At 44.5% G+C, this 17613-nt stretch overlaps 1 protein-coding gene across 3 annotated transcripts in view; it reads left to right on the top strand.

Moving 5' to 3' along the window:
- Positions 1–2351: 2351 nt before the first annotated feature.
- RBM26 (RNA binding motif protein 26) overlaps positions 2352–17613 on the top strand; it is a 142049-nt gene continuing 126787 nt past the window's right edge. For 2 of the 3 annotated variants that reach the window (XR_008318745.1, XM_053305403.1), the window contains exon 1: positions 2352–2730. Coding sequence is in view for 1 of the 3 variants with exons in the window: in XM_053305403.1 (XP_053161378.1) it covers positions 2660–2730 (71 nt within the window). In the remaining 2 variants the exon portion in view is untranslated. The remainder of the gene's footprint in view (positions 2731–17613) is intronic. The other variant, XR_008318746.1, reaches the window with a different exon arrangement.

The following is a 17613-nucleotide window of genomic DNA, read 5'->3' as shown; positions in this document are numbered from 1 at the left end:
CATGGCAGAGCGTTCCATAGATTAATTAAATGCTGTGTGATTCATGTCTCCTCTTTACAAAAGAGGCGTAGTTGCCTCTTTTCAAAACTAAAGCTCCAGATGCTGTGGCCTTACCTCACAAGGAAAGTGCTCCAGGCCCTTGCTCATCTTAGTTGCCCTCTTCTACACCTTTTCCCACGCTACAATGTCCTTCTTAAGATACAGTGACCAGAACTGTATGCAGTACTCAAAATGTGGCTGCACCATAGATTTGTATAAAGGCATCAGGGGCGTAACTACTATTAGGCAAGGGGAGGCGTCTGCCTGGGGCCCCCCACACCTCGAGGGGCAAGTCACATGTGAAGTGTGTGTGTGTGTATCAGCGAGGGGCCCATTTTAAAATTTTGTCTCTGGGCCCACTCCAGCCTTGTTACGCCCCTGAAGGGCATTATAATATTTGCATTTTTATTTTCAATCCTCTTCCTAGTGATCCCTAGTATGGAACTGGCCTATTTCACAGCTGCCACGCACTGAGTCGACACTTTCAATGAGCTGTCCACCTTGCCCCTAAGATCTCTCCCCGGTCAGTCACTGACAGCTGTATATGTGAAGCTGGGGTTTTTTTGCCCCAATATGCATCACTTTGCACTTGCTTACATTGAACTTCATTTGCCATTTTATCACTGACTCACTCAGTTTGGAACATAGGAAGCTTCCATGTACTGAGTCAGACTGTTGGTCTATCTAGTGCAGTGGCTTCTCCAAGGTCGCAGGCAGGAATCTCTCTCAGCCCTTGTGGGTTTCCAAATCCTTATGTATAAATCTTTGTAGATATATCATGTACAAACAACCACTTTGTATATAATTGTGCTTTGGCAATGTACTGTATGCTTTGGTAGTTTGTTGGTTCAATAAAAAAATCTTGTCCTGTCTTGGAGAAGCCAAGGAGGTAACTTGACACCTTCTGCTCAGGGGCGTAACTAGCATTAGGCAAGGGGAGGCAGTCGTCTTGGGGCTCCACTGCCTCAAGGGGGCCCCCAGAGGCACATCACATGACTCACCACCTGCCCATGTTGCACTCCCTATGAATTATGTTGAGTCTCTTGGAGATCGGCAGGAGCAGAGAGTAAAAAAACTAGATTCAATGTGAACTAGATATTCACCGTATTCATAATGGGGATGTGAGTGTGAGTGCACGATATATTGTGAAGTGTGTTTGTGTGTGTATATCAGCAAGGGGCCCATTTTAAAATCTTGTCTCTAGGCTCCTTCCAACCTTGCTACGCCCCTGCTTCTGCTCTTCCCAGAGCAGCTCCATCCCCTGAGGGGAATATCTTACAGTGCTCACACTTCTAGTCTCCCATTCCTATGCAACCAGGGCAGACCCTGCTTAGCTATGGGGACAAGTCATGCTTGCTACCACAAGACCAGTTCTCCTCTCCTGGAGAGATCCAGCTCTCCTCTCCTCTTTTGGAGAGATCCTTTGGAGCTCCTCCTAGAATGGAATTGGAAAAAGGAGTTACATTACTATAAAATATAGTTATATTGGTGGTACATCTAAGTTGCTTGTTATTTCGGGAAGGAAAAACACCTCTTAAATCAGAGAGAACCCAACCATCATCTTACAAACAATATGATTTTCATATACCACATGAGCCAGCTAGGGTGGTCATTACCATCTGGGAGGAAGAATGCCTATTGCCATTTTTGATAAAGTCTACATTTCCTAGAGATGGACAACAGGCAATAGCATTACGATACTTTTAGCTTTCATTGCAGTAATTTTTAGTGTTTTTCTCATGCCTTTATTGTCCTGACCATCAAGCAGTCAAATCTGTAATGGAGTTTTAGAAGTTTCAAACACACAAAAACTACTATAAAATTTTAATCGATGATGTTGAAGGAACGTACATCAAAAGGGGCAGGAATGTTCTCCAAAGATTGCTCCCTTGAGTAGTCTATAATGCTGGGGCAAGTTGAACGAAAGAGAAGAAGAGGACGACCAGCAGCAACTTCAAGGTGGGTGGACTCAATTACGACAGCCATGAATGTACCACACTGAGAGACCTTAAAGGCCAAGTTGAAGACAGATCATCCAGGAGAGAATCTCTGTATGTGGTCGCTAAGGGTCGACACCGACTTGACGGCACTTAATCCATCAATCAGGCCTCACTGGGTAAGAGCCGCCGCACACCAATCACCGCTGAGGAGACAGTACCGGGATCCTGCTCTGCGGCATCTCTTACCTCCACTGCTCTTCCTTCCCTCCTCCCCGCCCCCCCTCTTTTCTTTTTTTCGCGGCTTCTTGCGGCCCGCCCCTTACCTCGTTCCAACCTCGCGAGCTTTCCTCAAGTCCCGCGACAGTTCCTCTTCGCCATCTTAGTTGTTCTGTCGGCGGCGACTGTAGCGGTGGTTGCTGCGCGAAGCGGGAGGAGGGCTTGGACGACCGGCGGCGGCGGCGGCCTCCCGAATTTGGTCACCCCCGGTGGTAGTGTGGGAAGAGGACGCCGCCGCGGGCTCGCGCGGTCTGCTCCGGACCCTGTGCTCGGCCCTCCTCCAGGCGAAAGGTGTCGTGTCGGTCGCCGTTGCTGGTCCCGCCCCTTTCTTGGTTCGGGCCCCAGGGCCCTCGTTGCCCCCTCTGCCATTGTTGCCTGGGGAGGCGGGGCTCGGGCCGCTCTGGATGGTGGTTAAAATGATCATAGAAAACTTCGAGGCGCTGAAATCCTGGCTCAGCAAAACCTTGGAGCCCATGTGAGTAACCAGGCAGGGGCGGCTGGCAGCCCACTCCCCTCTCCTCGCTATGACGTCTGTGCTTTTCTCCTGAAAAGAGAGAGTACGTGGTATAGGATGCCCGTCAGTGGGACTCGTATACGTGCCGCCAGGGCCCTGTTTAAGCACCCCTTCCAGCTGTTCTTTTAGGCCTCATCTCCATATAATAAGGCTCCATGTAATTGAGCAGTCCTATCTCCCTTTCCCCAGGTATCTAGTTTAGCCTGTGCAGAGGGTTTTGTTTTGGGTTTGTTTTTGTTTTATTTTAAAGTCTGAAGGAGTATTTGGTCATATGAGCCCCCACCTGTAATCTGAAGTGATACAGCCCCGTGAGAACTAAGCCATATAAACTAAAAGGAGATGCCAGAGAATTGGTGGTAAGACTGTAGAAGAAGCTGTGTGACTTTCATTTCCCCCTTGGTTTGTGTTTTTATAGAATTTGCTGTTCCAGATCAGAGTAAATAGTTTACTCTTCCCCCGCCCTGTGTTTGTTTCCTATGTACAGAAGACCCTGTATGCTTTTTATAGATATGCATATCAACTTTATTGTTGCTGTATCACCGTAGAATTGGTTAAGTGGCATTTAGATCTTGGTCGTTTCCTCTTGCAAACTGTAACTGTTTTAAAAATAGGTTCTGCTGTGACTAGGTTTTGTTTCAGGTGTTGCACTCTATTGTTTCAGGATTACTTAAAGATGGTTGTGATCAGGAAATTAAAAGTTCAGTTATGCATAACTTTTAAACAGTCATTAGTCACAGATGAATTCTTGCCTGTTTTGAGATCTTGGCAAAAAAACTACTAAAGTCGTTAAATGAAGTTTGTTTCAATTATCTTGACTTCTTTGACTAGTAGGGTAGATAGACTGAGCAGTTTGCTTTAGCTTGGGGTTTGTAGTCACCAGCTGTTCCTGTAGGCTACCATCAACCTGCTGCACACAACACAAAAGCTGTACGGAATAATTTTCTTAGACATTTCAGTGGACTGTTCTCTAGTAAGCTTTCTTTTGTGATTATATTTTACACATAGACTCAATGATGAGAAATAGGGCACAGATAAGATGACATTGTGTCTCAGAATGTGCAATTCCTGTTCACCCCACTCATTCTCATTTCAAAGAAGTGCAGAGGCCTTGGAGGGAAGAAGTAATAAAAATGCTTGTTGCATATTGTTAGGGGTAGCTTGATGGCCTCCAGGTTAACTAAACTGAGTGTAAATGCAAGATGAGATTCTAACATCCCAGTCCAGAGAAGCAAATGATGTTCAGATTTTACCAGCACAACCCTATACAGAAGTCCCGCTGTGTTAATTGGGGTTTATTTCCAGGTAAATGTGAATTGCAGTCTAAAGGTGTGAGTTTGGATGCCAGATTTATTCAGAAAATGTAAAGAATGTTCTTGAATTACTGTAGGGGCCCAGTGAAGTAGTATGAGATGACAGATTTTTTCAAGTGTAAATCTTGGCACTGTGATACTTGGAACAATCACATTGTGAACAGGGGGAAGATTGTGGTTTTAAGTTAATTATATATACTATTGTGCAGCTTTGCAATTAAGTGTTTAGGGATGGTTGTGTCTTTCTGCTCATTGCCCCAGAAACTCTCCCTCAGATGATTGTCCTCAGCACAGCATGGAATGGTAAGAAGCAATGCTGTATGATGGCAGCTGCCACTTTGAGGTTGTACATAGTTGCTCAATATTTTTTCTCCTGTCCATAACAAGGAAAAGTGGGGGGAGCACAGCTACCATAGTCGTTTAATGGGCTTCTCTAAACTGTGGAGAAGCAGCAGTGCATTATAAGTCTCTTTCTTGACAATAAGTCTCTTCCTTGACAAGAGAGGTGGATGCAGCAGTGCGCGGTTTGCCCACCTTGGGAAGAGGAGCTTAGTGCAGTGACATTGAGAGGTTGAGTAGGTTCATGTTACCCTTTGGTTGATCTTTAGGAGTAGTTAACTATTGTGCCCTAGGTGAATGGCAAATAGATGGCTGTATTTAATTTGCAGCTGACATTGTTTGTTTATTTACTTAGATTTATATGTTGCCCTATACCCGTAGGACTCAGGGTGGCTTACAAGCAATAACATACACAGCAACACAATTCCATAAAAATATATGTTACATAACCTCATAAACCACAACCCCATACAATACTCATTCCACATGACACAATAACCACGGATTACAGGATCACTCTGTGACCAGTTATCTCAGCAACCGAACACCTGGTGGAACATTTCAGTGTTACATGCCTTACAAAAGGCCAACAGATCGTTGAGAGCTCTGTTATCATCCGGGAGACTGTTCCATAGAGTTGGAGCCACCACTGAGAAGGCTCTGGCTCTCGTTGATTGCAGTTTAATATCCCTAGGGCCTGGGATCACCAAGGCTTGCTTTATTTATTGATTTATTGATTTGTTCGATTTTTAGACCACCCTTACAAAATAGCTCAGGGCAGTTCACAAACATCAAAGACCCTTTAAAACAATTTAAGAGCACTGGAAGGCCAGGCCGAACAAGTAGGTCTTTAGGGCTCTCCTAAATTCCAATAAAGAATTCAAATTACGGATGTCTGTAGGGAGCGCATTCCACAGTCCAGGAGTGGCTACAGAGAAGGCCTGCCTCTGGGTCGCCACCAGACGAGCTGGTGGCAACTGGAGCCGGACCTCCTCAGATGATCTTAGCGTGAGGTGGGGATCAGACCGAAGAAGGCTCTCTCTAAGGTAACCTGGACCTAAGCCGTTCAGGGCTTTAAAGGTAATAACCAGCACTTTGCATTATGTTTCCGAGCAAATCAGCAGCCAGTGCAGCTGTTTCAAAACAAGCATAATATGGTCTCTCCGGGTTGCCCCGGAGACCAGCCTTGCTGCCGCATTTTGAACTAACTGAAGTTTCCGAACTACGTACAAAGGCAGCCCCACGTAGAGCGCATTACAGTAGTCTAGCCTGGAGGTTACCAGCTGGTGTACCACTGTTCTGAGGTCATCTTCCTCTATGAATAGACGCAGCTGTCGAATCAGCCTAAGCTGATAAAAAGCACTCCTGGCCACAGCCTCCACCTGAGATACCAGAGTGAAGCCTGGATCCAGGAGTACCCCCAAGGTGCATACTTGCTCTTTCCAGGGGAGTGTAACCCCATCCAGCACAGGGATATCTAACTCGTCCCTCAGATTCAGAGCTCCTACAATGAGCACCTCCATCTTGCTTGGATTCGGCTTCAATTTGTTATCCCTCATCCAGCCTATTACTGCCTGTAGGCAGGTATTTAGGGAATGAACGCCATTTCCTGATGAAGCAGATGAAAGAGAGAAGTAGATTTGGGTGTCATCAGCATACTGATAACACCCAGCACCAAATCTCCTGATGACCTCACCCAGCAGTTTCATGTAAATATTGAAAAGCATTGGTGACAGAATGGAGCCCTGAGGGACACCATATAACAGCTCTCGTTGAGAAGAGCAACTGTTACCAAGCTCCACCATCTGGGATCTGCCCAAGAGATAGGAGTGCAACCACTGCAGAGCAGTGCCTCCTATCTCCAACTCTGCCAGGCGACCCAGAAGGATACCGTGGTCGATGGTATCAAACGCCGCCGAGAGATCCAAGAGAACCAACAGAGTCACACTCCCTCTGTTGATTCCCTGGTATAGGTCATCCATCAGGCCGACCAAGGCTGTCTCAACCCCATAGCCCGCTCTAAAGCCAGTTTGAAATTAGTTTAGATAATCAGTTTCCTCCCAAACCGCCTGGAGCTGGTCGGCCACCACCCTCTCGATCACCTTGCCCAACCAAGGGAGATTAGAGATTGGCCTATAATTACCCATCACCGAGGGATCTAGGGAAGGCTTCTTAAGAAACGGTCTAATTATTGCCTCCTTCAAGCATGGAGGCACCTTACCCTCACTCAGCGATGCATTTATGATATTCACCAGGCCTCCTGGAATAATCTCCCTTCTAGATCGAAGCAGCCAAGTCGGGCAAGGGTCCAGAGAACAAGTGGTGGACCGCACTGCTCCAAGCAGCTTGTCCACATCCTTGTCCACATCTACATTACTTGTGGCTGATCTCAGGACCCGGCGAGGGACATTAGGTCCTGTCATCATGATATGTTTTTTATGTAAACCACTTTGAGACTTTTTATTGAAAAGCAGTGTATCAAATAATAACAAATCATTAGAGAGAAGCACATATTTGAATAAATGTAGCTTTTGGTTTACCAGGCTAAAGTAACATGAGAACAATTCAATCTGATGCATGTTTACTCAGAAGTAAGTCTCATTTGTATTAAAAGGGTTTATTTTTCCATTAACTGTGTCTAGGACTATAAGAAATGGATTTTAAATATATTAAAGACTGGAGTATTTCATCTGAAGTACAGTACTGCTCTTGCTTGCTTTCTTGTTTCCAAGAACACACCTGCTCTATGCATGCAGCAGATTGTATTGGTAAAAACCTGAGGTTGTAAATTGGAGTGTATCATTTCACACTGTTGCTCCTTGCTGCACTAGGTTTTTGTTTTTGTAGCAGGAATATTTTTACATTAAAAGAATTGCATTTTACATAAATGTGATCCTGCTGACTTCTAGCCTGAAACCCATTTGTAGTAGAGTCCATTTGATTATCCCATTCTGCTGTATTTGTAGACCAGGCTGTATTTTGTCAATGGATATACAATATGGCTAAATAAATCTTTGAGGATTTGGTCTCAAGGGCTGGGAAGGTCCTAAGGCATTGTTAAGGAAAGAAACATTTGCAACAGGGTTTTTTGATTGCTAAATGAACTTGGATTAATGGAAATAGAGTAATCCATGAATATTACTTTTGTGATGATTTTTTTTAAAACTTTTGTGAGTGTTCTTAAGAAGCTACTTATCTTTGATTAGAAGAGTTGATTTTCCTATTACAGAATTTCACCTATACAGAATGGTTAATGTTAAAACAAGTTGTAATTTATGATTCAGCATAAACAATCTTACCCCTGTTTTTCCTTTTAATTTACCTGTATTCCCAGATTGTAGCTGTCCTTGCAGATGCCATCCATGCACATTACAGTGATTATAGTGTTGATCCAGTGCAGTGCTCCCTAGAGTTTTTAATTATATTTGTCTCATTGAGCTTATTGCTTTCATTTGACTTGTCTCTCTCCAGAATATGGAGATTTCCAGAATATGGAGAAAGTTTCTCTCTCTCTCTCCAGAATATTTAGTTTATGAAGCTTTTCTTGTGAGAACACTTTCTCTTTTGCACAAGTTCATCTTATTTGCTAATTCAGGTTATGGGAAATGGTTATTGAAAATTTGGATTATACAGAGACATCAGAGAAGCATAGGCTCATTAAAATGTAAAGTGTTCTTCATGCTTGTTAAATGTCCTGGGATTTTGCTGCTGTGATTCATTACAAAAAGAACAAAAACAAGGAGCTTATTTAAATGTCGTTCATGACTGATGATTACTTCTGTGTTCCATGTTTTATAGTGAATCAGGTGCATATGTGGAAGAAATTGGGCAGGAAAGTGAAGAGATAGCACCGAAGGGACTGGAAGTCCCCAAAAGGAGGCAAGAACTAAAAATGATGCTCAGAGTAAATACATTGGTTAGAAAAATACACAGAAACAGACTGTGCTTATGGTATTACCATCTTCACAGGCAAAAAAAAAGTTCTGAATCAATCATCACAACATAGAATAGAAATTTCTGCAATTGAAGGTGATATACTGAAATGTGTTTGCATATTGTAATTAGTGCATTTCTCTGAGCATCATTTTGAGGCCTTTTGTGTGTGTCTTTCTTTGACTTCCTGGGAAATTTCCTAACTCTTTTAGATTTTATTTCCTTCCTCATCTTCTCTCCCCATCCCCCACCATCATTCACCTGCTTTCTTAGTTTTCTTAGACTTTTTCAAGTTTACAGAGTTACCTAGATTTTTCATATTTAAAGTTTATGGTTTCACTTATGAGCAATTTGTGTGACTGATGGATTAAAAAATAGTTTTCATCAGTTTAGTTACCAGCCTAGCAATTTTATATAATAATTACAGGAAAGGAAACAGAATTAAAGGAATTATTCTGTTGAATATTGGTGAGTTATATGCAGGGCTGTATAACTCCAACGCTCCAGCTTTTGTTGGACAGCAGCTCTCATCATTAACTATTGGCCACTGCGACTGAGGATGATATGAGTTTTAGTCCAATAACAGCTAGAGGGCTGAAGTTGTGCAGCTCTGTGTCAGAGGCTGTAGCTTGAGGCATACAAAGCTGTTACTTTTCATTTGGAATCTGACTTACCATTTCTACTGATCTTTTGTTCAAGAACCTTTGGTAAACAAAGTATGATATCTCATATTGGCAACAATAATATAATAAACTAGCTGAACCCGGACAGAGCGTCTGTGTGGTAGTACACTGAGCATGTGGCATTCCCCCCCCTTCCCACAACTCACTCCCCCCCCCCAACTTGCTCTCTCTGTCTGTCTGTCCTCCCCCACAACCCTCTCGCTCGCGTGCTCTGACCCCCACACACAACTCGTCCCTCATTCTTGGCCCGCTGGTGGCCGCTCCTATTCGGCCTGCCGGCAGCTGCTCCCCCTCAACCCACTGGCCGGCCTGGCAGCAGCTGCTTCTCCTCAGGCCACCAGCTGACCTGGCAACAGCCGCCTCCTCAACCCGTGCACAATTACAAATGGTGCACCTGTGGGGGGGAGCAGAGGGAGGGGTAAGTGCACCCTCCCACGCCCTTAAATTGCTCCCCCCCGGCCTTTGAACTCCTCCTGCCGGTTCCGTGCACATCCCTATCAGTAACTCCTTGTAACTCTAGTTCACTGCATACCCTTCAGTTTCCCCTGTAGGCTGCATAATGATACTGTTACATCAGCCCCTGCTAACAGAGCAAAGAGGCACCTTTTAAAAGTGGTGATTCTATTTATTTAGCAAGGGGAGAGCAACTGGCCCTATCCATCCCCAGCATAGCATCCTTCCAGTGGCTGTTGCTGGTGTCTATCTTAGCTATTTTATTTATTTATATCTATGTCAACCACTTAAGGAACTTTTGTTGAAAAGTAGTATATAAATATTCATCATATTCGTATTAATGGGTACCTGTTGCCATTTAGCTGATGAACGACTTAGATTTATAACATTTGGATTGATTCAAGTATCTTAATTCCATAAAACAGCAGAAACTGGTTTCAAGAAAGTTCAAATATTATGGTACAAGAAGTGTGCCACAGAGGTGTCTATGCCTGATAACCTCCAGGGTTGTGGCTGTTCTTCTGGCAGCATGTCAACTGCTGGTCTTCTAATTCTGTGTTTGCTTTTTTATTTACTTGAAACTCTTCTCACCCTAGAAAGGCAGGCTTGAGTGAAAATGTTCTTATAACAAGGTGAAGAGGAGAAAACCTGCTTTCATTGCCCCACCTTGACTATATTACAGTTTAGTTCTATACAGAGATGTGAGTTTTTCAGAAAATTTTAAATTGGAAAACTTCCTGGGAATTTTTAAAAATTTCTCTCTGAACATTTCCCCAATGCCCTATAGACTTTGATCTTATTTGGCATGACCTATGTATATAGTTTAAAAAAACTTCTACCATATAAAAATATTTTGAAACTACCAGTACACTATTGGATATTGCATCTCAAATAGTTTTGAGCTGAAATATTTGATTGCGGGAGGCTGGTATGGAGGGCAGAAGGAAGAATAAATACTCTTAATGTGGTTTAAATGTTCTACTGAAACAAATTGGAAGCTTTATTTGGAAAACTATTTTTACTGGCATACGCAAATGAACTATACTCTTTCTCTCTCTCACACTTCTAGTGGTGTGCATGGAACTGTGCCTCCGTGGTCAGGGAGTAGTGGTTCTTTAAGGGGGGGATGCACTGCGCCACATTCAAACCGGTTCGGAAGCCTCCCTGGACCAGTTTGTGCACATCCCTGCACACTTCCTGAGAATAATCACCTGGAAAACATTAAGTGCAACTTTGAAATTGCCAAGCTTACAGAATACCTCATTGGCATTTATTCATTATCTATATATATATTTCTCCTGGGTGTGCCCAGGAGAAATGCGTCCCGGCAGCCCAGCTGATTGGCTGGGCTGCAGGGGGCGCCTGATTGGCTGGCGCACCCAGGAGAACGGCGGTGGCGGCCATGGCCGAGGAGCCAGGCGGGCCCGACCACGGAGGTGAGGCTGGAGGCTGGCGGCCGCACTCTGCCTTGCTGGCGGCGGCGACCACACTCGGGCCCCGCTGGCAGCGGGGTGGGCGGGTGGAGAGAGCCACACATTCTGAGCACTCGGCCCAGCGTGGGGGGTGGGGAAGGCGACTGGGGCAGAAGGTGGGGGCGGCGGAGGCGACTGGGGCAGAAGGTGGGGGCGGCGGAGGCGACTGGGGCAGAAGGTGGGGGCGGCGGAGGCGACTGGGGCAGAAGGTGGGGGCGGCGGAGGCGACTGGGGCAGAAGGTGAAGGTGGGGGTGGGGAAGGAAACTGGGCAGAAGGTGGGGGCGGCGGAGGCGACTGGGGCAGAAGGTGAAGGTGGGGGCGGCGGAGGCGACTGGGGCAGAAGGTGGGGGCGGCGGAGGAGACTGGGGCAGAAGGTGGGGGCGGCGGAGGAGACTGGGGCAGAAGGTGGGGGCGGCGGAGGAGACTGGGGCAGAAGGTGGGGGCGGCGGAGGAGACTGGGGCAGAAGGTGGGGGCGGCGGAGGAGACTGGGGCAGAAGGTGGGGGCGGCGGAGGAGACTGGGGCAGAAGGTGGGGGCGGCGGAGGAGACTGGGGCAGAAGGTGGGGGCGGCGGAGGAGACTGGGGCAGAAGGTGGGGGCGGCGGAGGAGACTGGGGCAGAAGGTGGGGGCGGCGGAGGAGACTGGGGCAGAAGGTGGGGGCGGCGGAGGAGACTGGGGCAGAAGGTTGAGAACTAACTGGGCCTTAAGAGTGTGGGGGGGGGAACTAACTGAGGCAGAAGGTTGGGGGGAGAACAAACTGGGCCTGAAGGTGGGGAGAGTGTACTGCCGCACAGATGCTCTGTGCGGGGTCAGCTAGTTACTAATGGATTTTATGAAATAATGACCAACATTCAGACTAGCACTGCACACCTGCAGCAGTGAATGGGGGAAGAGTTATTTTCACCAATCTCCTCTTTCCTCTGAAGTCCACTGTAGCATGAAAATATGTCCCAGAGGGTGGTGGAACCTTCAAGGACATACTTTGGTGACACACAGTGGACTTCTGATGCAAGGGAAGATGGGCGAAAATCACCCTTCCACCATCAAGCAGTAGCACAGCGGTAGTCAGGAACTCGCACTGCTGCATGTGTGAAGTGCTAGTTAGGATGTCAGTTAATGAATTTTTAGAAATGGAAAAATAAAGTATGGGGAAACTTTCAGAACACTTTCCATTTTGGTAATTTTTCTGCGGAAAATATTCAACCCCGCATCTCTGGTTCTACAAGGACATTAAATAGAATATACTATACGCATTAGTGCCAGGTTAGTTAAAACCAAAATAAAAGGAGAGGAGATTAACTTCATAAAATTAAATTTGTCATTAGATAATTCTAATCTCAATAAGAACCTTTCAGTGATGACTTATAAACTTTAAGATGTCTTATGCCCACAGAACACAAACTTTAATTGCCTGATGTGTAACCATTCACCACACCTCCAAATTAAAACAAAAACTCACACAAGTGTCTATGTTAAAGGATAGAAAGTACGTATTACAATGTTAAATACTGTGTTGACCTCTCTGCAAATAACTAATGTTAGTAATTGGCTGTTACTTCTGGAAGGACACAGCTGATGAATTATAATTACAATGGTACAAAGTTAAATTTTAATTTAAAAGAACACAGTCATCTGTAGATCACTGCTGCTATTTCCTTGTACCTTAAAAAAAACTTCTTTGAACATAATTGTCATAGAAGGGGCACATGATCAAAATAGAGAAATTATCCAAGTGTAGTTTTAGATCTGTTTATTACCTGATGAATTCAGGTAGTAAGGTCTGCTATGCCCCCCCCCCCCACAAGCTAAGCAAATTTAGAGACAGTAAGGGTATGGGGGTGGGGGAGCAGTCAGATATCTAGGCACTCCTATATCTGGGTTAAAGCAAAGTAGTTTTGCTGTTTCCTATCTCCTTCTCCTGTTCTTGGATTACCATAATGTGTCAAACCAATATTTAGACAAGACTTCAAAGAATGGGACCAAACCCCTTGAATTTCAGGAAAGAAATAAAAACAGAAAATGGCCATGCAGTCTTGAGAAACTAAGATTCAATTGGCTACTGGCTGTGTGAAAAGTAGCATGTAAAATGGGAGATAGTGGCTCTGCAGAGGTGATCTTGTGTTTCCTATTGGGCAGGGCATCTGCTGGTAGATAATAGGGATGTGCGAATTGATTCAGGTACAAATCGATTTGTACCCAAATCTAGCTGATTCAGGTGATTTGGAGACAGAAGAAATCACCCCGGTGGTTCATTGGCTAGATTCGAGTCCAAATTGAATCACACTAGATTTGATTCGACTCAGTTTATTTTTATTTTATTTTATTAGAAACATTTAATATACCACCCACTCCAAAGACTCCAGGCAGTGCACAAAGACATGCAAAACAAGGCAACTTTAAAAATTACATTCTAAATTAAAAACTAAAGTAACTAACAAAAAAAAGGTAAACTACAGGACAAAAGCCTGGCGAAAAAGAAAAGTCTTCAATAGAGAATTAAAAATCAGTAAGGAAGGGGCTAGACAGATCTGAAGGAGAAGAGAGTTCCAAAGAAGTGGGCAGCACCGAAAAGGCCCTTTTGCGGGTCCTAGAGCCCTGAACCTCTCGGAAAGCAGGGACCGACAGAAGGGCCATCTGAGATGATCTAACCAGACGGGATGTAACTGGATGGGAGAGGCAGGTCTGTAGGTAGACAGGCGCCAAGCCCTGCAAGACTTTGAAGGTCAGAACAAGGACCTTAAATTGAACTCCGAAGTGAATAGGCAACCAGTTCAATGACTGCAGGAGAGGTGTTACCCTGTCATATTTTCTGATACCCATGAGTAAGCGAGCCGCTGCATTCTGGACCCATTGTAGCTTCCCGATCATCCTCAAAGGTGACCCTAGATAGAGAGCGTTACAATAATCTATGTGGGAGATAACAAGGGCATGGGTCACTGTCATTAATGCCTGCTGATCAAGGTAAAGGCGTAACTGGCGAACCAGATGAAGCTGGGCAAAAGCACTTCTGGCCGCAGCCTCCACCTGCTGTTCAAGCAGGAGGCGCGAGTCCAAAAGGACCCCCAAATCACGAACAAGCTCCTTTGGGGGCAGTGCCACCCCATCAAAAACAAGGTTCACATCCAGTTGTTGGCCAGTATGAGGGCTGAATAAAAGTAGTTCAGTCTTGGTGGGATTCAGTTTGAGTTTGTTTTGATTCATCCAGACCTTAACAGCTTCTAGGCATCGAGTAAGCATAGAAACAGCATCCCCAGAATGGTCTGGGATGGCAATATACAGCTGAGTATCATCAGTGTATTGATGAAAGCTCACCCCAAACTGGGAAATGACCTGACCCAGCGGCTTCATATAGATGTTAGAGGACAGGGGCAAGAACTGAACCTTGGGGAACTGCATAAAGGAGTAGCCATGGGTCAGAACCTCTGTCCTCAATGCATACCGACTGGACATGGGTAAGGTAAGAACGGAACTACTGTAAGACAGTGCCCCCGATACCCAACCCACGCAGGCGGTTGAGAAGGATAGCATGATCGCTAGTGTCAAAAGCCACTGAGAGATCTAAAAGGACCAAGAGAGGGACACTACCTTCATCAAGGTCCCAAAGAAGGTCATCTACCACAGCGACCAGTGCTGTCTCTGTGCTATGCCGAGGCCTGAAACCCGACTGATAAGAATTAAGATAGCTAGTTTCTTCCAAGACCCTCTCAAGCTGGGCACATACAACCCTCTCTAACACCTTCGCTAAAAAGGGGAGGTTGGAGATTGGTCTTTAGTTGTCAAGGACCTCAGGGTCCAGGGAGGGTTTCTTCAAGTGAGAGTTAACTTTCGCCTCTTTAAGGGCTGCTGACATGAAACCTTCATGTAGTGAGGAGTTAACCCACTCCTGTAGCCAAGAATTAACATTCCCACCGGTTGTCCTAACCAGCCAGGAGGGACAAGGGTCCAAGCAACATGTTGCCGCACCCATACCCAAAAGAATTGTGTCCATATCCTTGACCAATTCAAAGGTGTCCTATCTAATGTCACAAGGCAGAATCTCCTTTATCTGATTGGATCCTATAGAAGTAGAGTCCGACTCTAGCCAAAGGCGGGTGACTTTATCAGCAAAGAATCGAGCAAATTGATCACAGCAGCCAGATTGAACATCTACCGAATCCACTCTCCTAAGAAGGGAGCGGGTAATCCGGAATAAGGCTGCTGGATGAGAGTCAGCTGATGCGATAAGAGCGGAGAAATAGTGAGATTTCTCTGCTCTTATCATCCTAGAATATTCTCGAATATAAGCAAGTAATCGCATTCGGTCATCTTCGGCACCAGTTTTCCTCCAATGACGTTCCAAGTGTCTTTGGGTCTGCGTCATCTCCCTAAGCTCCACAGAGAACCAAGGGAGCCGGGATCCACGAACCTTAAGAGGACGCTTGGGAGCGATTTCATCTAACACTTTCTTGACCTCGATGTTCCAAGATTCCATGAGCTGCGTCAGAGAAACGCCCACCAGATTGCAAGGAATGTCCCCAAGAGCCTCCTGGAATCCGACAGGATCCATAAAGCTCCTGGGGTGGACCATCCGTGTTGTAATGCCGTCCCAGTGAAGACAGGGGGCCACTATAATCTGCATATTAACCAGAAAATGATCAGACCATGGCAGGGGAGAGATGACAATGCCCATGGTAGCCATAGAGCTCATGAACTCCTGGACCATTGAACCCCCATCAGGAGCTGGAAGATTGAAATCCCCCAGAACCATAAGTCTAGGGGTCATAGTCACCAGCCCTGACACCAAATCAAATTAATTTGAGATTTGGATTCCTCCTATGAATTTTCCCATATTCCCAGCTTTCATATTATATTAAAAAAAGGTTAAGCTCTAACCGTTGTAGAAGTGGAGTTATGGGACTAAATATGTTGTCATTGTTCTTCAAGTGTTTGGATTCCTTTGTGTATAATAACTTTTCCTGAATGAATCCCTATCAGTATTCATTACACACCTTCATTTCTTCTATTCATTTTGACTGTCGTTGGACAGTGCCAATTGTCAACTGCCATGTGCCAACTATACCCCTCATCCCATGCGCAAGGCAGTGGGGTACTACTCAGTTAAATTTCTATAAAATTTTTTCAAGTGTTTAGACTCTTTGGTGCCTAATAACGTTTCCTCATAATGAATTCCTGTGAGATTCATTACACACCAAAGAGTAAAAATTTCCTAAAAATAAACTGAGTACCCCAGTGTGTGGGGTGTGTGTGTGTGTGGGGGGGTGTAGTTGGCACATGGCAGTTTTCAGTTGGCACTGTCCGATGACAGTCAAAATGAACAGAAGAAATGAAGATGAGCAATGAATCCTCACAGGGATGCAACAAGTTAGGATTAGAATACAGTGACTTTGAAGCCCCATTGTTTCCTAAGGTGGAAATATACAAAATAAGTAAAAACTTTTTTAAAAAACCCAACCCTTAAAAATCAACCAAGTGCCCTCACTGCCTTGAAATTTGGGTGGTAAGTGGCACCCATGGTGACCTACCCACCACCCATATTTGGTGCCCCTAGGACCTTTATAAGTGTTCCAAATGGATCCAAATCAAATCCAAATATAATCTGGGGTGATTCTGGGGACAGATTCGGACATAAAAGAAATCAGGGGTGATTCGATTGGGGCAGAAATAAAATTGAAAAAACTGATTCATGCACATCCCTAGTAGATGAAGGGAGTGAGCACAGAATTCTTCCACTGCATTAGGCCTGGGCAGCAGCAGAGTTTTTTTAGCTTAGAGTTTGAAATTGGTTTACAGAAGCTTTACTTTCTGGCCACCAGGAGGCAGATTCTAAGCAACCAGGCCAGTGGCTATTCCTAAATGTGGAATAACTTTTCTCAGATAAAACACAGTGATTTCTTTCTATTGTTTTGCCAACATTCTTTCATGAAATTTTTTTTCAAAGGAATTAATAAGCAGCTGGTATGTAGATTATAACATGATGCTTGCACATGCATTTCAACTGGGGGCTACTTTGGTGAAAAATCAGTGTATATAAATTTATGAAATAAATGAACTGCATATACATGCAAACATTTTATGTGGATTACAGACTGTTCTTGTGTTGTGTTGTCACATTAGAAAAGAGAAACACTTCAGAAGTAATTTCCACACCTATGATAACAAGCTTAAACGTTAAAGCTTATTGAAGATGGTAATAAAAACTTGATTGCTCAAAGACAGTGTTGCTATTTTTTATGTTTTCCTGAAACAAGGGTAAGCATTTCAGACTAAATTAGTCATGATCAAGTCCCGTTACAATTAATTAATGGGACTTAAGTTAGTTTTGACTAGTGTTCCCTTAAACTTCTTTCATCAGTGAGTGGAATGAGTTTTGTTCTGGGTGGCATTATCAAGGCAGTGTGCGCACATGTGTATTATGCGGCACTGTAGATACAACACACACTCCATAAATATCGAAGGAAAGAAATGTATTTTACAATTCTATTTATAAAATTGGATTGTTACTTTTTTCTGCTTCACATTTCAGTATAATAAAAACATGACAGAATCTAAAACAAGGCCTTTAAGAAAAGTTTGCAAGATAAGAATGTCATACACTCAGATTGTCATACACTTAGATAAGAATGTAATGCATTTAGCTTAGCATCTCAATGACT

Source organism: Hemicordylus capensis, chromosome 3 (assembly GCF_027244095.1).
Source record: "Hemicordylus capensis ecotype Gifberg chromosome 3, rHemCap1.1.pri, whole genome shotgun sequence".
NCBI lineage: Eukaryota > Metazoa > Chordata > Lepidosauria > Squamata > Cordylidae > Hemicordylus > Hemicordylus capensis.
Note: the sequence above shows the minus strand (reverse complement) of the source record. Positions and strands in the feature narration are given on the sequence as shown.